This window comes from Mesoplodon mirus, assembly GCF_964341445.2.
Source record: "Mesoplodon mirus genome assembly, chromosome: 5".
In the NCBI taxonomy this organism is placed as follows: domain Eukaryota; kingdom Metazoa; phylum Chordata; class Mammalia; order Artiodactyla; family Ziphiidae; genus Mesoplodon; species Mesoplodon mirus.
In genome coordinates this window covers 126,453,637-126,473,433 of record NC_138980.1, presented here as the reverse complement: position 1 = coordinate 126,473,433, position 19,797 = coordinate 126,453,637, and the positions used below count along the sequence as shown (strand labels likewise).

The following is a 19,797-nucleotide window of genomic DNA, read 5'->3' as shown; positions in this document are numbered from 1 at the left end:
TCTCCAAAGTGAATTTCATGTGTATTGTATTTGTTCCTCTTTCTCCTTCTTAATGGAAGGCCAATGCTTCTCCCCACTCAGCCCAGGTGCTACACAAGATGCTGACTCTCAGTTGAATGGGCATGACTGGTGGGTACTAGGGTAATCTCAATCTCCATGACTGGTTCAGAAATGAGCATGTGACCCAGTTGCAGGAAATAAAACTAGGAGAGAGATTTTCTGGAAGCTTCTGGGGAAGTTCTTCCTCACTCTATTGGAAGGGGGTATGGGACACCTTTTTCTCTCAGTGGACTGGACAGAAATGAGGAAGCATATGGCCCCTGCTATTGGAAGTCACACTATGACCCGCAGGGCAACCAGACTTAGGATGAAGCTGAATTGTGGCCAGCAGAGTGCAGAGCTTGAAGGAATCCAGGTCTTACTTGGCACTGTTAAGCTGCTATCTATGAATCAACCTTGAAGTGTACCTAACTCTTCATGTGAACAAATACATTCACTTATTTATTTAAGCCATCTTAGGTGGGTCTTATTTGATAGCTAAAAGCATCCTAACAACAGATACAAGAAGTACACATTACTTTTATATTCAGAAAAGTAATAAAGATCAATGTTTTAAAATCCCTAAGTATTAGTGATTTGACATTTGCTTCCTAAAGCCACAGAAATAATTTTCTTCCTTCAGTTTACTCCTGCTTGACAATGGCTTTTGTTATCTATTATCTCAGAGTGCTTTGTGGTTAGCTAATCTGTATTGCATTGAGGCACAGTGACCGTGACCCCAGCAGCCAGCACAAAGCTTGACATTTGTTCTAGGCTCTTTCTCGTAGACAATAGTGGTTGATATATTTGATTTCTCCCGAAGTAGGAGGCTACGTGAAAGCTGACCAAGTACACAGTGCTCTCTTGGGAAAGGCCCTATAACATCTCATCAACACAGGCAAGGCAACATTATCTTTAAAAGAAGAATCTGGAATGGTGCAGAGAGAGTGGTTTATCTTCTGAACAGGCCAAACTCTGGCTTGGTTAGGTGGATGGGCTCTTCCTTAAATACTGACATGCTGTTCCTGACTCAGCTGAGGGGGGCTCTGAGGAAGGGGCTCACTGAGACAGGGGTACATGCAATTGACTTAATTCTTGTTGACAGTCTCCTTGGAAGAGGGGCAAACACCAGGACAGCTAACTAAGAGGAAAAGGTTTTCATAACAGGCATGCATGATGGAGGAGGTGTTACCTGGCCTTATGACCCCTGTGAGCTGGCATGGGTTCTGGAGGCCAGTGCTTCAGTCAACGCCCATGTCTCCAAGGAAATCCTAGAACAAAGGAATAACAAGATAAGCTCTTTGGTATTTGTGGGTGCAAATTGCTGTGCTGGATGTTCAAGACTTCTTTTTATCCAAAAGGTAAGCAAGATAAGTAAATAGTCACAAGGCATCAAATGTGGGCTCTGTCTTTAAGAAATGCAGGTTAATAAAGGATGTTGAGTCACAGCTAACAACTTGCTGAACAACAAGGTGAATTACAAAAGGTAAGATTAGGGTTTCAAAATTCTTTATTTTGTCACATAGGCTTAAAAGGGTACATGTTTATCTTTACCAAAAAAATCAGAACAGGTACCAACAGGCCAGAGAGAAAGGATAAACTAGGTTCTTTCATAAGGTTCTTTGTACACAAGATGGCAATGTGAGAGGCAAATGTTAGGATGTGGTTTGGGATACGCTGGTTCCACCAGCCAGGAGCTAATTGCCCCTAGAGTAGGGGTTCTCAGTCTTGACTGTACATTAGAATCACCTGGAAATCTATTATATATCCTCATACGGCATCCTAGATTGATAAATCAGACTCTCTGGGGTGGAGGGCAGAGGGAAGGCCTCAGTGTTTTCTTTTTTTTAATAAGTTAATTAATTTTATTTTTGGCTGCGTTGGGTCTTCGTTGCTGCAGCTAGGCTTTTCTCTAGCTGCGGCGAGCGGGGACTACTCTTCGTTGCAGTTCACGAGCTTCTCATTGCGGTGGCTTCTTTTGTTGCGGAGCACGGGCTCTAGGCGTGCGGGCTTCAGTAGCTGTGGCTCGCAGGCTCTAGAGCACAGGCTCAGTAGTTGTGGCGCACGGGCTTATTTGCTCTGAGGCATGTCGGATCTTCCCGGGCCCGGGATCAAACTTGTGTCCCCTGCATTGGCAGGCGGATTCTTAACCACTGCGCCAGCAGGGAAGCCCAAGCCTCAGTGTTTTCTAAACCTCTCCAGATAATTCCACCGTGGCAATTGAGAACCAGCTGCCCTTGGAATGGACCTTTCTTCCATCACTCTAAATTGCTGGGCCCTCTGGTTCCCCTCAGGACATAGGAGTTTCTGTTGTGTCAATAGGAGCACTGATGTTTCGACACAGCAGAACAAGTGGCATATGGGAAACCCAGTAATAGACATATTTGAGCCTTGAACATACTTCAGTTAGTACCTGATGTTTTTTTAAATTGAAGCATAGTTGATTCAGAATGTTGTGTTAATTTCTGCTGTACAGCAAAGTGATTCAGTTATACATATGTATACATTCTTTATATTCTTTTCCATTATGGTTTATCATATGATATTGAATATAGTTCCCTGTGCTGTATAGTAGGACCTTGTTGTTTATCCATTCTATATATAATAGTTTGCATCTGCTAATCCCAATCTCCCACTCCATCCCTCCCCCAACCCTCTCCCCCTTGGCAAACACAAGTCTGTTCTCTATGGCCATGATTCTGCTTCTGTTTTATGGATAGGTTCATTTGTGTCATATTTTAGATTCCACATATAAGTGATATCATACGGTGTTTGTCTTTCTCTTTTCGATTTACTTCACTAAGTATGATAATCTCTAGTTGCATCCATGTTGCTGCAAATGACATTATTTCATTATTTTCTGTGGCTGAGTAGTATCCCATTGTCTAGATGTACCACATCTTCTTTATCCATTCATCTGAGTACATGACATTTTTAACTTGTCCTCAGGATGTATGGGGTGAGGGGAGATGATTTTTAGCAGAGCCACACTCGCTCGGTATGCAGATTCACTATGTAAGATCTGCAGGGCAGGGCAAGGCACTGGGTCTGTGTGGTCTCCACTGCATCCCTGGGGCCCAGTCCAAATCAGCACAGAGTATGGGCTCAATAAATGTGTGTCGAATGATTGAATAACTGTTAGAGGAAATTTCTTGTTTCAAACATTTAACCTTTTGGAGGAGAGATGGTGAACATAAAATCAATTAAGCACCAAGAAGGTATTTAAGATACTTTCCACAAATTGATTCTGGGATATGTAATATATCCAACTATTCTCAGGGAATGTGAAGAAGGAAAATAACAGAAACATCTACAAGTTTAAGATACTTCCCAGGTTCATAAATTAACATGAGTGAATCTGAATGAACAATTTCACTGAATTTATGAATAAAAAATAAAAAGTGGGGCAAATGTATCATAGTGGTCTGTACTCCATTTCACGGAGAGGAAAATTCAGCAGGCAGTGAGTTTGGGAGGGTCTGTTCTCAGTGTAATAATTACGTATCCAATTGTAGTTTCAATCCCACAGAGCATAAAATCACCAATAATAATTTCATGCTTCCCATCACTGACATGACAATAATGCAGGTGGATCACGTTTTTGTGCACCAGCTCCTATTTCACAGCTCAGAAAAGGCTTTACTGTCTGAAGAGGAAAATCTACCCAGCAGACCATAAACCTTTGAAGTTTACTTTAATCAAAAAACATTAACACAATTATCTGTGGGCTGTACCCCTTTTCTTAAATGGTTGCATCTCCTGTCTAAACACACACCTAAAAAAGTTTCAATCATGTTACAGTCATTTTTCATATCTTTATTGTTATTTTAAAACCAATCTATACGTATTGTAAAAATTTCTAAGCAACAAAAAAATGTGAAAACTTACTCTTGCCACCCCGAGTTTTATCAAGAGTATCCACTACAAAGGAGTAAGGTGGTGAACTTTTGAAGCTCTTATTAGGTATGTAAATCTGAGAAGGACTGTCACAGAAAAAAATCTGAATATTAAAGAGAAAGGACACTTGCTTTAAGGATTTTATAATAGCCAGAGTTTGTCCTGCCTTTCTTTTTTTTTTTCTCTTTACAAATATCAGATTTGTAAACATTTTATCTATCGTACAGGAAATCACCTAACAGATAGAAGTGCATTCAATGCCACCTACTGGAAATATAAATATTCAATGATATAACTTGCATGAAACGTAAATATATAGTGTATTAATATACAACCAGTTTGTTCTAACAAAAGAATTTAAAGTTTTAACTTTAGGTATGGATAAAGAGACAGGAAATGGTAATGAAATCATAGTGTTTTCTAAAATCAGTAGGCTAACTGGATTTTAGAGAAAATTCAAAGCTATAAACCTTAAAAACCTTTATAGTTTAGTGATTAACATCCTCCATTACATCCTCCATAAAAACATTTTTTTTCAAGCTATTGGCAATATTTTTTGAAAGTTCAAGAATATTAAAATGATTAACCTTTTTCATTGAGCTCTCTGGTTCACAGCTTCTTTCACCATGGAAAAAGTGAAAGTGAAAGTGAAAATGAATGATATGGTCTGGTCAGGAGGAGGATGTGAGAGAAGCGTTGTCACCAACACTAGGAGGCTTATATTAGTTTACCTGTCAGCTGATGACAGAAGAGCCATTACAAAGGTGATTACCTTACTCCCAGGCTGGCTTTCACTGAAGTACTAAAAAGGGTCATGGCCACACATCCTTTTTCAATGTCATGTGAGATGAAGGCCACCCAAGGATTACCTAGAGAAATGTAATTTGATTCACCATTTACTGTTTATTCAAGGTCCCAAACTTAGTGAAGTTACATGTTAATTTGGATATTTCTGTCTGGTAGAGAAGCAAATAATTTCTGTCTTGTGGAAAAAATCCCCCAAATGATCATTTCTGTCCCTGTTGGACAACAGTCAGATTTGTATATAACCCAGCCAGCACTCTTATCTTAACATTGCTAAAAATGCTCAGATTCTCAAATGCTCTTAGAGCCAGTTTTCATATCTTACTCGTTTCCTCATTGAAACGGAGCAGAACCCTATATGGTCCTTCCCCCCGCACCGCCCCCGCCGCCCCGTGTTTTGTCTGTGAAAAAACTTTAGCCAAAGAATAAGTTTAATCAGAGAAGTGAGAAAATGCAGAAACAAAGGAAAACAGTCAAAGGAGACCAATAATATGTGTAGCTGATTCACTTTGTTATAAAGCAGAAACTAACACACCATTGTAAAGCAATTATACTCCAGTAAAGATGTTAAAAAAAAAAAAAGGAGACCAATAATAATAGTTTTAGTCATTAAGCATAGTCAAGGACTTTAGTTCCTCCTCAAGGGCTACAGATAATATTCTGAGCCATATCCTGTGAGCTGTCTTATAGAGACTGAAACCCCCATCAGGTGGAAGAAGTGAACTACATGATGACCAGACTGCAGCCATGACATAAGCTGCCACAATTCCAATAATTGGCCTCAAGAAAATGGGGACAAACCGACCCCGGAACTGAAGATTAATTGTACTTAAGATGACGCTGGTCAGACCACCGATGACCAATTTCAAGATGCTGTCAGAGCTGTGGGTGCTGTTTCGGCATGTAGCCCCCTCCCTCCCTCCGTCTATAAAAGCTCTCGCCCCCTGGTTGTAGGTGGTGGGATTCGGCCTTTGGACAGGAGTCTGCACCCCCCACCCCCCACCCCGGATGCTGACATCCAAAATAAAGCACACTTTCCTTTCCACCAACCTTGCCTCTTTATTGAGCGGTGAGCAGCAGCTGGACCCCCCTTTCGGTTACATCATCGGTTAATAAATTGAATTAAATCTTTGTCATGTGCTCATTTTATTCGCATGAGTCATGTAACCTTTTGAAAATTATATGTGATCAGTTTTGAAGGTCATCCACTGAGATGTTTGAGGGGATTAACCCAACGGAGACAAATTAAATCTATTTGCTTGCACATCTTTTCTTGGCTTCTGAAGTGAATCCGGGGTGGCAACAGAACTTTAAATTTTCTGACTCTAGTTCTTTTTTTCTTTTTCTACTGATATTACGTATTTGTTTTTATGTCTGGCTTGTACACCTTCCGTGTACTAAGTTAGTCTGAATTGGTGTCAGCAATGATTGGGGATTTGCTCTTATGGTCTATTTGGTGATCTCTGATGGGTGTATAATGAAGACCTGTTCTCTGTTGGGTGGAACATGACAGAGAATCCACTTAGTAGTCTTCTTTGTTTTTTTTGTTTGTTTGTTTTTGCTCTTTTTAAAAAAATCTATTTGTCTATTTGCAACCTTAAATCAATTGAGAACTACGTGCTCACTGGAAGAAAAATAACTCTAAGTTTTTGTTTCTGGTTCACTTCTGATTTGTAGCTAATATACAAAGCTAGACGCTCTCGCTCTGTTTGTGTGTCTGTATGTCTATAATTAAGAAAGACCTTTACCTCTCATTGTGTAAGAGAAATATCTTCCTAACACTGGAGGGTATTAAAAAACTAGATTAGTTTATAAAGATAGTCACTTACATGAATCAAATATTCCCTCAAATCCCAGAAGATAAAGAAACTGAACCTCCTCTGGTATTTTGTGTGCTAGAGTATTAAGAAAAATATTTTTCTTACAGAAATCATTAGCTAGGAAACATTTTAAGAATTCAAGTTCACATAAGGATAGTCCATTTCCAGCATCACCTGGAAACTTGTTAGAAATTAAAATTCTTGAGTCCCAATCCAGACTGACTGAATCAGAAACTCTGTGGGTGGGACTCAGCAATCTATATTTTCAACAAGCCCTCAGATCGTTCTGATATACACTAAAATTTGAGAACCACTAATCTGGGGAAAACTACCTAGTTCAACTCACTGCTTACTATTGACTAAAAGTACCGGATTTAGTGAAGTTACATGTTAGTTTGTAGATTTCTATACTATAGAGATGCCAGTAATTTCTGTCCAGTGGAAAAGATAGCCTCAAAGGTTACGGTTTATGGCCTTGTTGGATGTTCATCAGATTTGTGTCTAACTCAGCAAGCTTATACTAACATTGACTAAAGTATCTAGCTCTTGGAATTAGTTTTAACATCTAACTGGTTTCCTTACCAATTAATTAGTTGAATAAAATCTTTGACAGGTGTTCAATTTATATTTACATAGAATAATGTTTTTAAACTTTTTGAAAATTATGTTAGTGTATTTCACTCTGTGGCAGTAATGAGCCCTAGTACTGTACTAGGCAGTGAGTGCCTTGACAGCAGGACTGTGTCTGTTTTTGCTCAGTATTTTATCCTCACATCAAGCAGTGTCTGGTACATAAGCTCTAAGTTTTTGTGCAATCAATAAACACTACCTAAAAGGTATTTGATTTTTTAAAAAATAAATTTATTTATTTTTGGCTGCGTTGGGTCTTCGCTGCTGCACATGGGCTTTCTCTAGTTGTGGCGAGCAGGGGCTACTCTTCTGTTGTAGTGCAAGGGCTTCTCATTGCGGTGGCTTCTCTTGTTGCGGAGCACGGGCTCTAGGTGCGCGGGCTTCAGTAGTCGTGGCGCACAGGCTTAGCCGCTCCGCGGCATGTGGGATCTTCCCGGACCGGGGCACGAACCCGTGTCCCCTGCATTGGCAGGCGGACTCTCAACCACTGCGCCACCAGGGAAGCCCCTAAGGTACTTGATTTTTAAAAGAGGAATTTCAGAACTGGCCCATAAGTATCATTCCTGTTGTTTTAATTAACTTTGTCTATTTCTTAAGGGATTTTTCTGGGGGTTGTTATCAGGGACCCCGAGGCTAAAAGGTGATAGAATAGGAAAGGGGAATTTTGTTCAAGATATTCTCTGAGATCTGTTGGTTGTCAACCTGAGTCCGATTAGGAGTGGTTATTTTAGAGTCAATCCCAGCATAGGTTGTTTGGTTGCTGTTCAGTTGCGGAGAGCACTTACAAACAATACTGAGTGATGTGCCCAAAGGGATCACTGGATTTTGTTACTTTATAATATGAACGGGAAGTAACAAACACTTCATGGATAATATGCCATCAATAAGAAAAGGAACCAAATGGAAGGGTGAATGGTTTTAGGTAAAATCGATTTAAAGCATATGCCTGACAAGGGGGGAAGCATTAGTACTATTTTCACGTATGATTTAGCTTGCCTTTAGAGTGAACATCTATCAATCATTTTTTTCTTCCTGTAGTTTTCCTTTAGGCCTCCTGCTTTCCAGGTGGTCTGGGGGCAATGGTAGGTTGTTAACCAGTCATCCCCTTCTCCCCTCAGCTCCATACAGTGGTGCATTTATATCCCATGCTAAATAGATTTCTGCCTCCTGGAAAATTTAATCCCGAGCAGAATGATAAACAAAGGGGATTTAAGCATTACCAAAGCGGCATCCAAAATGACTGGCCATGACTTCCTGATTGAGATCCCTGGCCTAGTTTCATCCCTTTGGTATTGCCTGCTTCTTCAGCTTTTCCTTCCATTCTGTGTCTTTCCATTAATTCCTTTTTGCTTAAGTTAGCTAGATCAAGTTTATGTGGCTTACAACCCAACTGTCATAACTGATATCACACCTATTTTCCAGATGAAGTGATTTAACCCAAGTCCCACGCTCAGTGGTCATGTCAACTTCCAGCTCGTGGCTTTCTTCCAAATGTTGGTGTAGCACGAGTTTATAATGCTCCTTTAGTGGAATTAAAGAGTATCTGACTTTTATTGAAGAAATGAGTTCTCTTTCACAGAGGGCTTTTCCTACTGAAAACTTATTCACAAGGGAAAAATATTCTCAATATACTTCTAGAACTGACAATCAATAAGTCTTTGTTGACTAATTAACATTCAGTTTATTTTAATTATATTGTTTGATCTAATGGAGTATCCTGGCAGGACAGAAGGGTTAAACTAAAAATCCCTAAGAGATACCTTAATAATCTTATGCAATGTAAAAAGAACAACCTGCATGCAAACTAACAGAAGAAAAGTACTTTATTCATTTATAATATCATTTTGTAAACAACCACACTGTGCATTTTTAAATTTAATAATAACAAATTTTTTTCCTATGGATTTATAGCAATCTCTATATAAAGTCAATGAGTTAATACAAGAGTGAAGATGAATAGGGCAGAATAATTTCCGAAAATGTTAAATTACAGCACTTGATACAAACACAGATAACTATCTGTACCATAAAAATTTACATGCCACAAAACACTCATTTATAATTTTAAATATGCGGTAAAACACATTTATAAAAAAGCATCAACATTTATTTTATTATAAACCAGAGAATTACTCAGAGGAATATTTATTAAAACTTACTAAAAATCAGTCAATATTGCAACTGAGGTAAACATTTATAAGTAAACAAAACTATCATTTATAAGGGCCAAAAGTAAACGGAAGGGCAGACAACACTTTCTGATGACTATGTCTACTCCTTGATGTTCTGAAGCAGTTTCAGTAAATGTGACTCAATAACCTGTTGAACTAGAACACACAGGTGATCAAGACAATAGCATGTTGATTACAAAATTTTAAAAACTATCAAATTCAACTTAACATCACCAACGTTTTCCTAAAATAATTTCTAATTAGGATATAATCATAGTCTGAGGGCAATAAGATTACAATGCAATACTTCAAACTTAGTCTGTCACTGACTTTAGTAATTGTCCAAGTTACTGGGTTTTCTGTTCTTGGTTTCTAAATTTTGAAACTGAAGGAGAGTCCAGAATACAAGGTTGTTCTGAGGAACAGAGAAAGGGCAACTATAAAGCATTTTATAAATAGTTTGCTATGAAATGTTAAACACATCTTGTAAATAGGTGTACACGTATCCTCCAGCAACTAATTATTTGGGTTGGTGAAAAGTAATAGTAACAAACTCATTTCTAGACTTTGTAGGAATCTATTGATTTTGCCCACAGTTGAAAGTATATGTCAGGAGTTAGGATAACATGCATGTTCTATAACTGCAAGTGATGAGAATAGTTTGGACCACTGGTTTGTATTATTATAGAACTTTACTAAAATGAAACCTGAGAGTTCTAAACCACTTACCACTTCTATAGCCCAAGGCTACAGCTAGATCCATAGAATTGTATCCAGAGTCGGTTTCAATTGTTGGGTCAGCTCCATTTTCTGTACCAAAACAGAAAAATCTACATAAATAAAATGTAAATATGGATATGTTTGTCTATCACTGGCTCATGTGCAAATAGCGGGACAGATTTTCCGCAAATTTGGAAGGTATTTTCAGGATGGTCTGACAAAGTATAGAGTACACGGAGGGCATAGAATTCACTCTGGTGGGTCAGAGGGAAGACACTTCAAACATACAGGCATCCTCTAGAGCAACTGAAACTAATACACCACTACAGACAGCACTCAGGCTTAGACACTGTGGACAGAGAAAAGAGCCGAGGATTCACATGTGATCCCTAAAAGGAAAGCAATAAGGACAGATACTGCGATTGCAGGCATGCTGTGTGATGGAGCTACGGCTTACATGGGAACCTTAGGGCAGCAGGTGCTCCAGGGGTGAATAACGTATTTAATAATAGTTCAGGATTCTCCTGAGGCTGGCTTGTAAAAAATAATGTCTTCATATGGCGTTTTCTAAATATTTCCACTCTTATCTGCTTACCTAAGAGCATTTTTACACATTTCACATGATTTCCATGTACAGCGTAAAGCAAAGGCGTCCCTCCATTCTGCAAAAGGAAAGGTGATTTAGTTTTTCAAGGTGAGCAAGATTCAAATAATTTAATGCTCCTGTGAATTGGGCATGTAAAAGTAGTTTAAGGTAATTTTAATATTTTGTGAAGAATACTTAAATCAGAACTAATGAGTTTAGGACATTAACTTTTTCTCCCATCTGTTTAATTAACTAAGGTAATTAATTATTCTTCCAAGGGTTTACTAAAGCTTATTATATCACCCCAAACCAAATAAATCCTAGAGTTTGTTCCAGTAATTTAAAAATCAGTATTACAGACTCACCCAGTCATATTCATTTACATCAACTCCACAATCCAGCAGCATTTTGACAATATCTGTGTAGCCCTTACTACAGGCTAATGACAGTGCACTTTCTCGACCTTTTCCTAAAAGCTGGGGATCAGCACCCTGCAGTGGGAAATAGAGATAAAAGACTTTTCAGTTTATGAAAACAAGAATATTGTTACTTCTGTCAATAATAATTACAGTTCAACACTTAGGTCAGGTAATGTTCTGGGGTTAATAAAGAAAGAACACAAACTTCTACTCCTGGACGTTCTGTTATCAAGGTTGTCTGAAGGCCTGCCTTCCTCCCTCTACCTCAATCCTAACTATCTTGTCACTCTGGAGTCAAATTGTATCTTCTCCAAGAAGCTTCTCCTACAGGGCTGACAGGACTTTTGTTCCCATCGTGCTTAGCGGGGCTGGGCATTCACTTCTCTCTCCAGCTTCATGGATGGCTACACTTGCCTGCTCAACCAGATGCAAGCTCCACAAGAATATGAAGAGCGTGTAAACAGTTTTTGGATCCTCTACCATTACATCTAGCTGGCTGGAGATGTAAAAACTTTACTAAATACTTAACTGAACTTAAGTAACTGTACATATACATTTTCTGAGGCATTTTCCTTACATTCTGAAGTAGAAACTCTACCACAGCTATTTGCCCGTGTGCTGCAGCCCACATCAGAGGAGTAAATCCTTCTTCGTCCGTGTGATTGATAACATTTTCTATTTAAAAGAAAAGCAATTTTTGTGATCTAATTTAACAACCACATAGTTATATCTCTATGAAAATACTGGCATTCTAAAAAAGTGACTATATTACCCAATGAGGTTCACGTTGTGCTGACTGGTGTTCACTGAAGTGCTGTGTGTTTTTGCAATTTGCAGTCTCAATGTATTAAACTGTGCCTCAAGGTATGTAGCTGAGTTCAAATAGCATATTATTTAAAGTATAAACTACCAGACACAACATAATGCTAGGTGCAGGGCAGTCCACAGAACACTGGACTCAGAATCAGGAGACCAGAGTTTGAATCCTGACTGTCACTTTCTAGCAGTGTGATTCTGGGCATGTCATTTAATTCCTCTAATATCCAGAATAATACCTTGCTTATCTCGTAGTTAGCTGGGAGGATCACAATAAAAATGAAGCTATACGATAGCCCTTAGCATTCATTACATAAATACACATTATAAAAAGCCCCAAATTAGTAAAGCTATTTTTACTCTCTAGCCAATACTGCTGCCTTTGAGTTTCTTAAAATTTTTGGTGGTTTGCTAACATAATATAATATGAATGAAGACTGAATACTCTGAAACACATTTCTATGCAATTCTACCTCAAAACCCATTTTGTTCCCTAGATTCAGTCTACCAGGTATAAAGTCCACAGTTTTTTCCCTAAATTTATTTAGTAGATTGAGAATAAAACCTTCAAATGTTTATAAACAAATAGGAATATAATGATGAAGTCCTTCTTATAAAAGAAGGACATGATTTAAAAAAACCCACTCTTTAATCATATGCCCTGCATTCAACTGATAATGTTGGGACAATTGGCTAACTTTTTGAAAAATGAAAATAAAAGTAAAGCTCCACCTTTACCTCATTACACCAAAACATATTCCACATGGGTCAAAGATTGAAATGTAAACAAGAAACCACAGAAGTTCTAGAATAAGGTATGAGTGAATTTATTTATAATCTTGGAATAGGAAATCTTTTCTAAGCAAGATATAAAACTCAGAAGTCACAAGGAAAAGAATAAATTTACCTCTTAAAAATGTTAAGCCTGTGTTTGAAAACATCATAAAGTCAAAGGAAAAATGGCAAGCTGGGAAAAAACTAGATTCAACATAAACAAAAAGTGAACTTCTTTAATTTAGGTAAGAGTTCATATAAATCAATATAAAACAGGCAGTTCACACAAAAAGAAATTCAAATAGATCATAATTTTAAAAAGGCAAACAAAACCAGTATGAAATACCATTTTTCACCCATAAGATTAGCAAAGATTAAAGTCTGATAATATTCTGTGTCAGTGAGGGTATGGGGAAGTAGAAACTCTAACTCTGGTGTGAGGACAGGGCAAACATCTGGCAATGTATATAAAAATAAAAATTCATATACCTTTTGACCCAGCAAATATACTTGTAGGAATTTACCCTATGGATATACTTTAAAAGAATGCCAACAATATTGTTATTTAATAGAAACAAACTGGAATCAACTACCACCAGGGGAACTAGTTAAAAAATAAAAAACGTAGTATATGCATATGCAATACAATGCAAAATCACAGACCTATTAAAAGGAATGAAATAGATCTTTATGTGCTTATATGGAAAGATCTCAAAATTTAAGTGAAAAAAGTAAAGCGCAATGCAGTGTGTATATTTTCTCTGTGTAAATAAAGAAAAGCACATATATACTATACTCTCACATATAGCCCCAAGTATAAATATTTTCCAGAAAAGTCTTCTGAAAATATAAGAAACTTATAATGTTTGCTTCTGCAGAACAGGCGAGGGTGGTAAGGGAAGCTTTAACTTCTATACCTTATATTACTATTTTTTTTTAAGTATCTATTGGGTTATCTGCCTGGTGAGATTATGCAACTATTTTTTTTTGTCTTTATACTTTCTTGTATAAAAAGAAAACAATAACAAATCTGAAAAATCCTATTAAATTTGTTTTAAATACATCTAAAAAAATAGGCTAGTACCTTGTTCAATACGAGCAGCCAGGTAGAGCATCTCTCCCTGAGCAGCCAACTGGTGAACAGACAAAGCTGAAACAATACCATAAAAAGTTTCATGTATATCTGTAGGTACACGTTCATCATCTCATTGTTCATGTCTGTGTAGCAATTTTCCTTTCCAAAACACGAACTATCATTTTATTGTTTAAAAAAATCTAACTTAAAATATAGCCTAACATTTGCAGATGTCAGAATTACCTTAAATATCTAAGAGTCTGAGAATTGACTCATATATGTTTAAGGTAATTCTGACATCTGCAAAGTGTTATTATCAGTGAATATGCAAATTGTTTGATTATTAACAATGCAAACTGTTACTGATCTTATGAATTAAAGAAATGGTTTAGGTACTTGTCCCAAATATCATTATTTCAAGAGGCCATGGGTATTTCTTAACTTTTGGAGGACTAAGATAGTAAATTAAAAACTAGCTGAGAGGAAATTCTTGAGCACAGACCTATTTGTGGCTAATTAGCTGTGTGATCCTAGAGACCTGATTAAACATTTTTGTCTAACATGAGGTATGTGAACCACATGATCCCTAGTTGTTTTTTTCAAAAATTCTGTGGTTGGGGAATTCCCTGGTGGTCCAGTGGTTAGGACTCAGCGCTTTCACTGCGGGGCCCCGCGTTCAGTACCTGGTCAGGGAACTAGGATCCCATTAAGACTCTCGCGTGGCCAAAAAAAAAAAATATATATATATATATATTCTATGGTTGGAATATTTTAAGACAATCTTTTTATTTTAAAACAAAGCCAAACAGGTACTGTTCTATGACAGTTCATCTTAAAAATCAGTATCACTTGATCCTTGATTTTGGATGATATGACTGGGTGGCCTTAATACAGAAAGGAAAGCAATTGGGAAGCATATGCAAATTTACATAAATAAAACAGAAATGGCTCTTAGGTAGAGTCAGAGTCATGAACTCTTTCTGGCTTACCTGCTACAGTATACAATTCAAAATCAGGAGGGACGTAGTGTTTCCAAAGTAAAAACATATATTTCACCATGCTTTAGAATACAGATGCATTTATGTTATATTCTCAAATATAATTCCTAACATCAAATTGCTAACTGGTTTCCTCTCGTTAAGAAACCCATACTATATAGAATATTTTCTAGTTTACAGAGAAAAACCTTCATTTTATTTCTTCTAGAATAATTCTACATTAAAAAATTGTAAATTCAAAGTTTTTAAAGAGGTGATTTCATATTCATATTATTATATTCAAATTTGAAATTATAGTAGACATCGCTCAGCTTTTACTACAAATCATTTGTTGATCAGTGATCTAGTTTATAAAATGCACTCCAAGAACACAAAAACACAATGTCTTGCTTTGCACAAAGTTCAGAATAACTCATTGTTTTTATAGTAAAATTATGAAGGTTTTAAGAATATTTCAATCTGTATTTGTTCTCAACAGAGAAACATAAAACATCAAGTATTTGAATATGCAATAATATGTGAAAGAGTTTTAAATTACTAAAACTATCAGGACATCACTTAAGCTTTCCAAAATAGCATATGCATTTAATGAAAATAATGTTTCAAAGCCAAACTCTTGAAACCATAACATTAGTAATAACAATATTCTAATACATCAGTGGGAAATACTTACAATTTGCTAACAGAGGTGTGGTTGAGACCTCATTTCCTCTGTGTTTGTTGGTTAAAGTAGTTGACTGTTTTATGGGTGAGAAGTGCTTTGTTGTAGAGGGAGTGTAGACATGCCTTACTTGAATTCCCGGAGAAGGAGATGTATGGATACTGCATTCAGCTAAGTAAAATTAATTTAAACACATTAAAACAATAGTTTAACAGCAAAGCATTTCAAAGTTCTATGTCAATGTTTACATTAAAAAAGAAATACAAGATGTATAATATCTTCAACTGGTTCTCAAGTGATACATTTTTTTTGCCATAAAAAATCTGTACTAGTGGGCTTCCCTGGTGGCGCAGTGGTTGAGAGTCCGCCTGCCGATGCAGGAGACACGGGTTCGTGCCCCGGTCCGGGAAGATCCCACATGCCGCGGAGTGGCTGGGCCCGTGAGCCAGGGCCGCTGAGACTGCGCATCTGGAGCCTGTGCTCCGCAACGGGAGAGGCCACAACAGTGAGAGGCCCGCGTACCGCAAAAAAAAAAAAAAAAAAAAAAAAAATCTGTACTAGTAAAAGTTCCAGAAAAAAAAATCAATATTAATCTTGAGCAATTTAATCCAGAGATTAGGTTTTTTATTCGATAGATTGTTATAAAAGTAAATCTACAATATGATGACAGATTTCACTGTATTAAAGCATTGGAAGCTAATGCCAATCATATATTCATGGAGTTAATTCATTTACAAAAGGCACAAAATTTTTTTCTCCTATAATTTTAAAAGGTACAATAATAAATTTTATTAGAGAATTTGTAAATAAACAAAGGTCAAGGAAGAAGTAAAAATCAACATGTACTTATGGACATTATATAACATGAAATTATTTGATTTTGGTTTCTATGAGATTCTAGAAAATCATAATTAAAGATGACTTCCAAACTCTTCACAAACTCAAAATCTCATGATCAGAAAGGGAAAAAAATAAAAAATAAATAAACAAAAACAAAACAAATGCAGAAATTTATACCATAACTTTCAACCTTTAAATAGGACAGATGCCACCTCCAGGTCAGAGTTAACTTGATCTTGAATATTTTTACTATCTTCTTCATTTAAGGACTTCACAAACCGAGAACAGACATTCATATCAAATCTGTTAGGCAGTATGAATTTCATCCCCATGGCAACACCCTGAGCCGATCCTTCTTCTGCATTTGAGTCCAGCTGATGTTCTATTTTAATGTCTGGCATGCCAGTTAGACTGTAACTGCTGGGGCACTCTTCTACTATCAGCTGGGCTCCAATATCCAAATTTGCTGATGTAGCCATGATTTCAACTGTAGTTTCAATAATTAAAACATTTCTTCATGACTTCCCCTTGGTTTTATAAGAATGGCATACAGTGTATTCTTCAAATTTGGGTATTAAAACATCTGAAAGAAAAAAATTAAAAGTATTATATCAACTTAATGTATACAAAATAATCATTTTCAATCACGTATGCAAACAGTACTCTTATTAGCACCTATACATAATAGAAACCATACAATCTCCAGAGGTAGAAAAACCTGGGTCTGAATTCAAGCTTCACCATTTATTAGCTGTGTGAATCTGTACAAGTTCCTCAACCTCTCTAAGCCTCAGTCTCACTTGTAAAATGGGTATACACCAGTAACCTCACAGGACCCTGGCAAAGACCAAATGAAATACAGTAACATTCTCACCGCCATCACTAGGTCCCAACAAATTTTACTTATCCTTTTCTCCCCTTTCCTATTCCTGAATGTTGCCAAATGGATTTTTAAAAAATCAGGCTAACAACAAAAATAAACTTTCATATAAAAACTTTAACCTCTAATCTGAGGTTTATTTTTTAATATGCTGTTAAATTTTGAATTTAAGAAAAGATAGAACTCATGTTGTACCCAAGTCTATCAGCATCTACAATATCCATGATTCCTGGATAGTGAAAGGCTTTACAAAGTTTTGGTTATGATGAACTGAAGACATACTTATTAATCAGTTTTTGTTCAGATCAAGTGTTAGCAACTTAATACAGGTTTTTATGAAAAATAACGTGTACAGATTATGGACTGGCTTCCTTTGCTTTAGCATCTCTAGGACATTATAATCTAAGTAAAATTTTTGGTCTCAATCTTTGTAATAAGTATTAAGAAATTAGAATTATTGATTTTTTTCCAAATATAGATTGTCAAGACATGAACTCAATAAACGCGAACTCTCAAAACAGAGGTTAGAAGCACACCTGTTACTGAATCATTTACTATTGTTTTAAAATGAGTTTTCAGTAAGGTAATCACTGGCACTTTCCTATGGACCTTAATATAATTTCAAGAGAAATTTCATTATTGTACCTAAAATTGCTTCTAAAAAATGGAAGAACTCCAAGGCATATAATTGTTTTACACATATAGTCACTGAGACAAGAGGAAAATTAATAGCATCCAGTTAATTTTTTCATGTTAGGGCTTACTGTCTCAGAAATTTTGAGGGTGCAGGGTGTTTTAAAATTGTAATTAATTGGAACTAACAGAGAAAAGTGCATTAGGACCACAGTGGAGCAAAGGTTGGCAAATCATACATTTATAGATAATCACTTTTACAGTTTTAAAACATCTTCCAAGATTGATCGTTATAACAATCCTCTGAGTAGTCAGGGCAGGTAATCATTATGTTCACTACAGAGAAGAGAAAAGAGGAGCTCACAACTCCATCACCCTGTTCGTTAAAAGAAAAAGCAGCACTAAACTAATCCAAAACTTCCAAGGGAGAAAGAGTTGAAGAAATAATAAACGCTAATAATAATAAAGAAAGTTAACAAGTAACAAAGTCAACACGCTTCAGCAAACGGTAAGAAGGAGACTAAAATGAGTTGTGATTCAAATGGAGGTGGAGGGGCAACGCAGAGGTCTTTAAAAGTATATTACAAGATATGAACTGTGTTTCCTGAGGGAAGATCCATCTCCCACAGACTCCTACCCAGAGTTGGGTGAAGTGCAACTCCCCTGAGCTCACTCAGCACCCGCATATATCTTTATTTTAGCATTTATCATTCTCTTGAAAATTTCCATTTAAACTCCTAATAAATTGAAAACTCCTCTAGGATGGGGGGGCACTCTTACTAATTTTTGCACACAAACAGTGCTTGGTTCTATCACGTACTGCATAAATATTTTCTGATCTGAACCTTAACAAAGGTTCTATTCTTTTCTATCCTGAAATGAGCCTGCAAGATGCTCAACATCTGCTGATTAGCTCTGGCTTTCCGTTCCCAACATCACTACCAACTAGCTGTGCAACCCTGGACAGAGAAATCATATACGTTTCCTAAGACTCATTTTATTCAGATAAGATGAAGATGGTTGAAACAGGTATCTCTAATATTCTTTCCAATTCTAAACATCTTCCATGTTACAGATCAGGGTTTAGACATGGAATTACCAGTCTTTGAGGGAAGAAGAGCAAATGTACTCGGGGGAGGAGGGAGTGGAAACAGAACGCTTATCTTGGCACCACTCCAGAGAGGAGAAGCAACACTGACTGGTTAAGCCATAGTTTTGAAGTATAAGAAAGGAAGGGGGAAAAAAAAAAGATGATCGAGAAGAGGAGGCGGTGAGAAAAAGAGGTAAGGCCAAGGAGAGCTAGGATCACCTCAATCTGTCAGAGCCCAGGGATAAGGGGAGAGAGACCCTAACGAAATAAAACGGGCAACTGGGTTAATCCACAGTTGGTGCTAGTAACAGGAGCCCCCCGGTTCTTCCTCATTCTGGAGTTGTCCTACAAGGACAGGAAGGTGCTATGAAAATGAATGATGCCTCACAGGCCACAGGTGTCCCGGCGTCCCAGGACAGGAACCCGCTGGAGGGGAGACTGTTGCAGGGAGGTAAATCCTCTCTGTCGCCTCCCGCCAACTCTGCCCGAAAAATCCCAGCGCGGCTCGGGTAGGGAGGGCGGAAACTCTGGCTCAACCGCGGCGGGCTGGTCCCGGGGATAGGGGCCGGAGGCCGACCGTGTGGGAGCGAAAGGCCTGGCGACCGCCTTCGACAGCCCACAGCGAGACGGGCCTTTCCATCTGCGGCCAGATTCACTGCAGGGCCCCAGCCCCCGGCTTGTTTTGACCGCGACGTCACTTCCGATTTCTTCTTTCGGTTTCCGGCCAAAAAATGTGCCGCACCGATGAAGCTGTTGCAGGGAGGGATTTCCAGGTATTTTCCCGCCGCTGCGCGATCCTTACTGAGCCATACTACAGAGACAGCGTCCCTTCGGCTACAGCTCTGGTTCACTAGCGCCAGGCCTTGGTCTCTCCCTCCGGCCACGCCTCCTCCTCCCCATCGTCCCGCCCACGGGGCTCGCCCCTGCGCACCAGGGCTGCGTGC

The 19,797-nt window shown here is 37.8% G+C and overlaps 1 protein-coding gene across 3 annotated transcripts; it reads right to left on the bottom strand.

Moving 5' to 3' along the window:
• Window positions 1–8,995: 8,995 nt before the first annotated feature.
• On the bottom strand, window positions 8,996–19,732 carry ANKRA2 (ankyrin repeat family A member 2). 3 transcript variants are annotated; one of them, XM_082622816.1, is made up of 9 exons: window positions 19,242–19,732; window positions 16,441–16,833; window positions 15,423–15,581; window positions 13,761–13,826; window positions 11,664–11,761; window positions 11,033–11,158; window positions 10,677–10,743; window positions 10,091–10,171; window positions 8,996–9,517 (listed from the first exon to the last, which is right to left on the bottom strand). In XM_082622816.1, the coding sequence occupies exons 2-9, from the start codon at window positions 16,727–16,729 to the stop codon at window positions 9,462–9,464; spliced, it is 942 nt and encodes a 313-aa protein (XP_082478942.1). In that variant the 5' UTR covers window positions 16,730–16,833; window positions 19,242–19,732; the 3' UTR covers window positions 8,996–9,461. The 3 variants fall into 3 exon arrangements, with proteins under 3 accessions (XP_082478942.1, XP_082478943.1, XP_082478941.1); XM_082622815.1 differs by lacking the exon at window positions 8,996–9,517 and adding an exon at window positions 9,538–9,776; XM_082622817.1 differs by lacking the exons at window positions 8,996–9,517; window positions 19,242–19,732 and adding an exon at window positions 9,535–9,776 and having other exon boundaries at window positions 16,428–16,602.
• Between the last annotated feature and the right edge of the window lie 65 nt (window positions 19,733–19,797).

What these genes read in the sequence shown, in the direction of transcription:
- ANKRA2 (XM_082622815.1), bottom strand. Translation starts at nt 16,729, where the DNA reads ATGGCTACATCAGCAAATTTGGATATTGGAGCCCAGCTGATAGTAGAA. An exon ending in CACACCTCTGTTAGCAAATT is followed by an intron (nt 13,827 to 15,422) that starts GTAAGTATTTCC and finishes GTATTGTTTCAG; the next exon opens with CTTTGTCTGTTCACCAGTTG. An exon ending in GGCTGCTCGTATTGAACAAG is followed by an intron (nt 11,762 to 13,760) that starts GTACTAGCCTAT and finishes TCTTTTAAATAG; the next exon opens with AAAATGTTATCAATCACACG.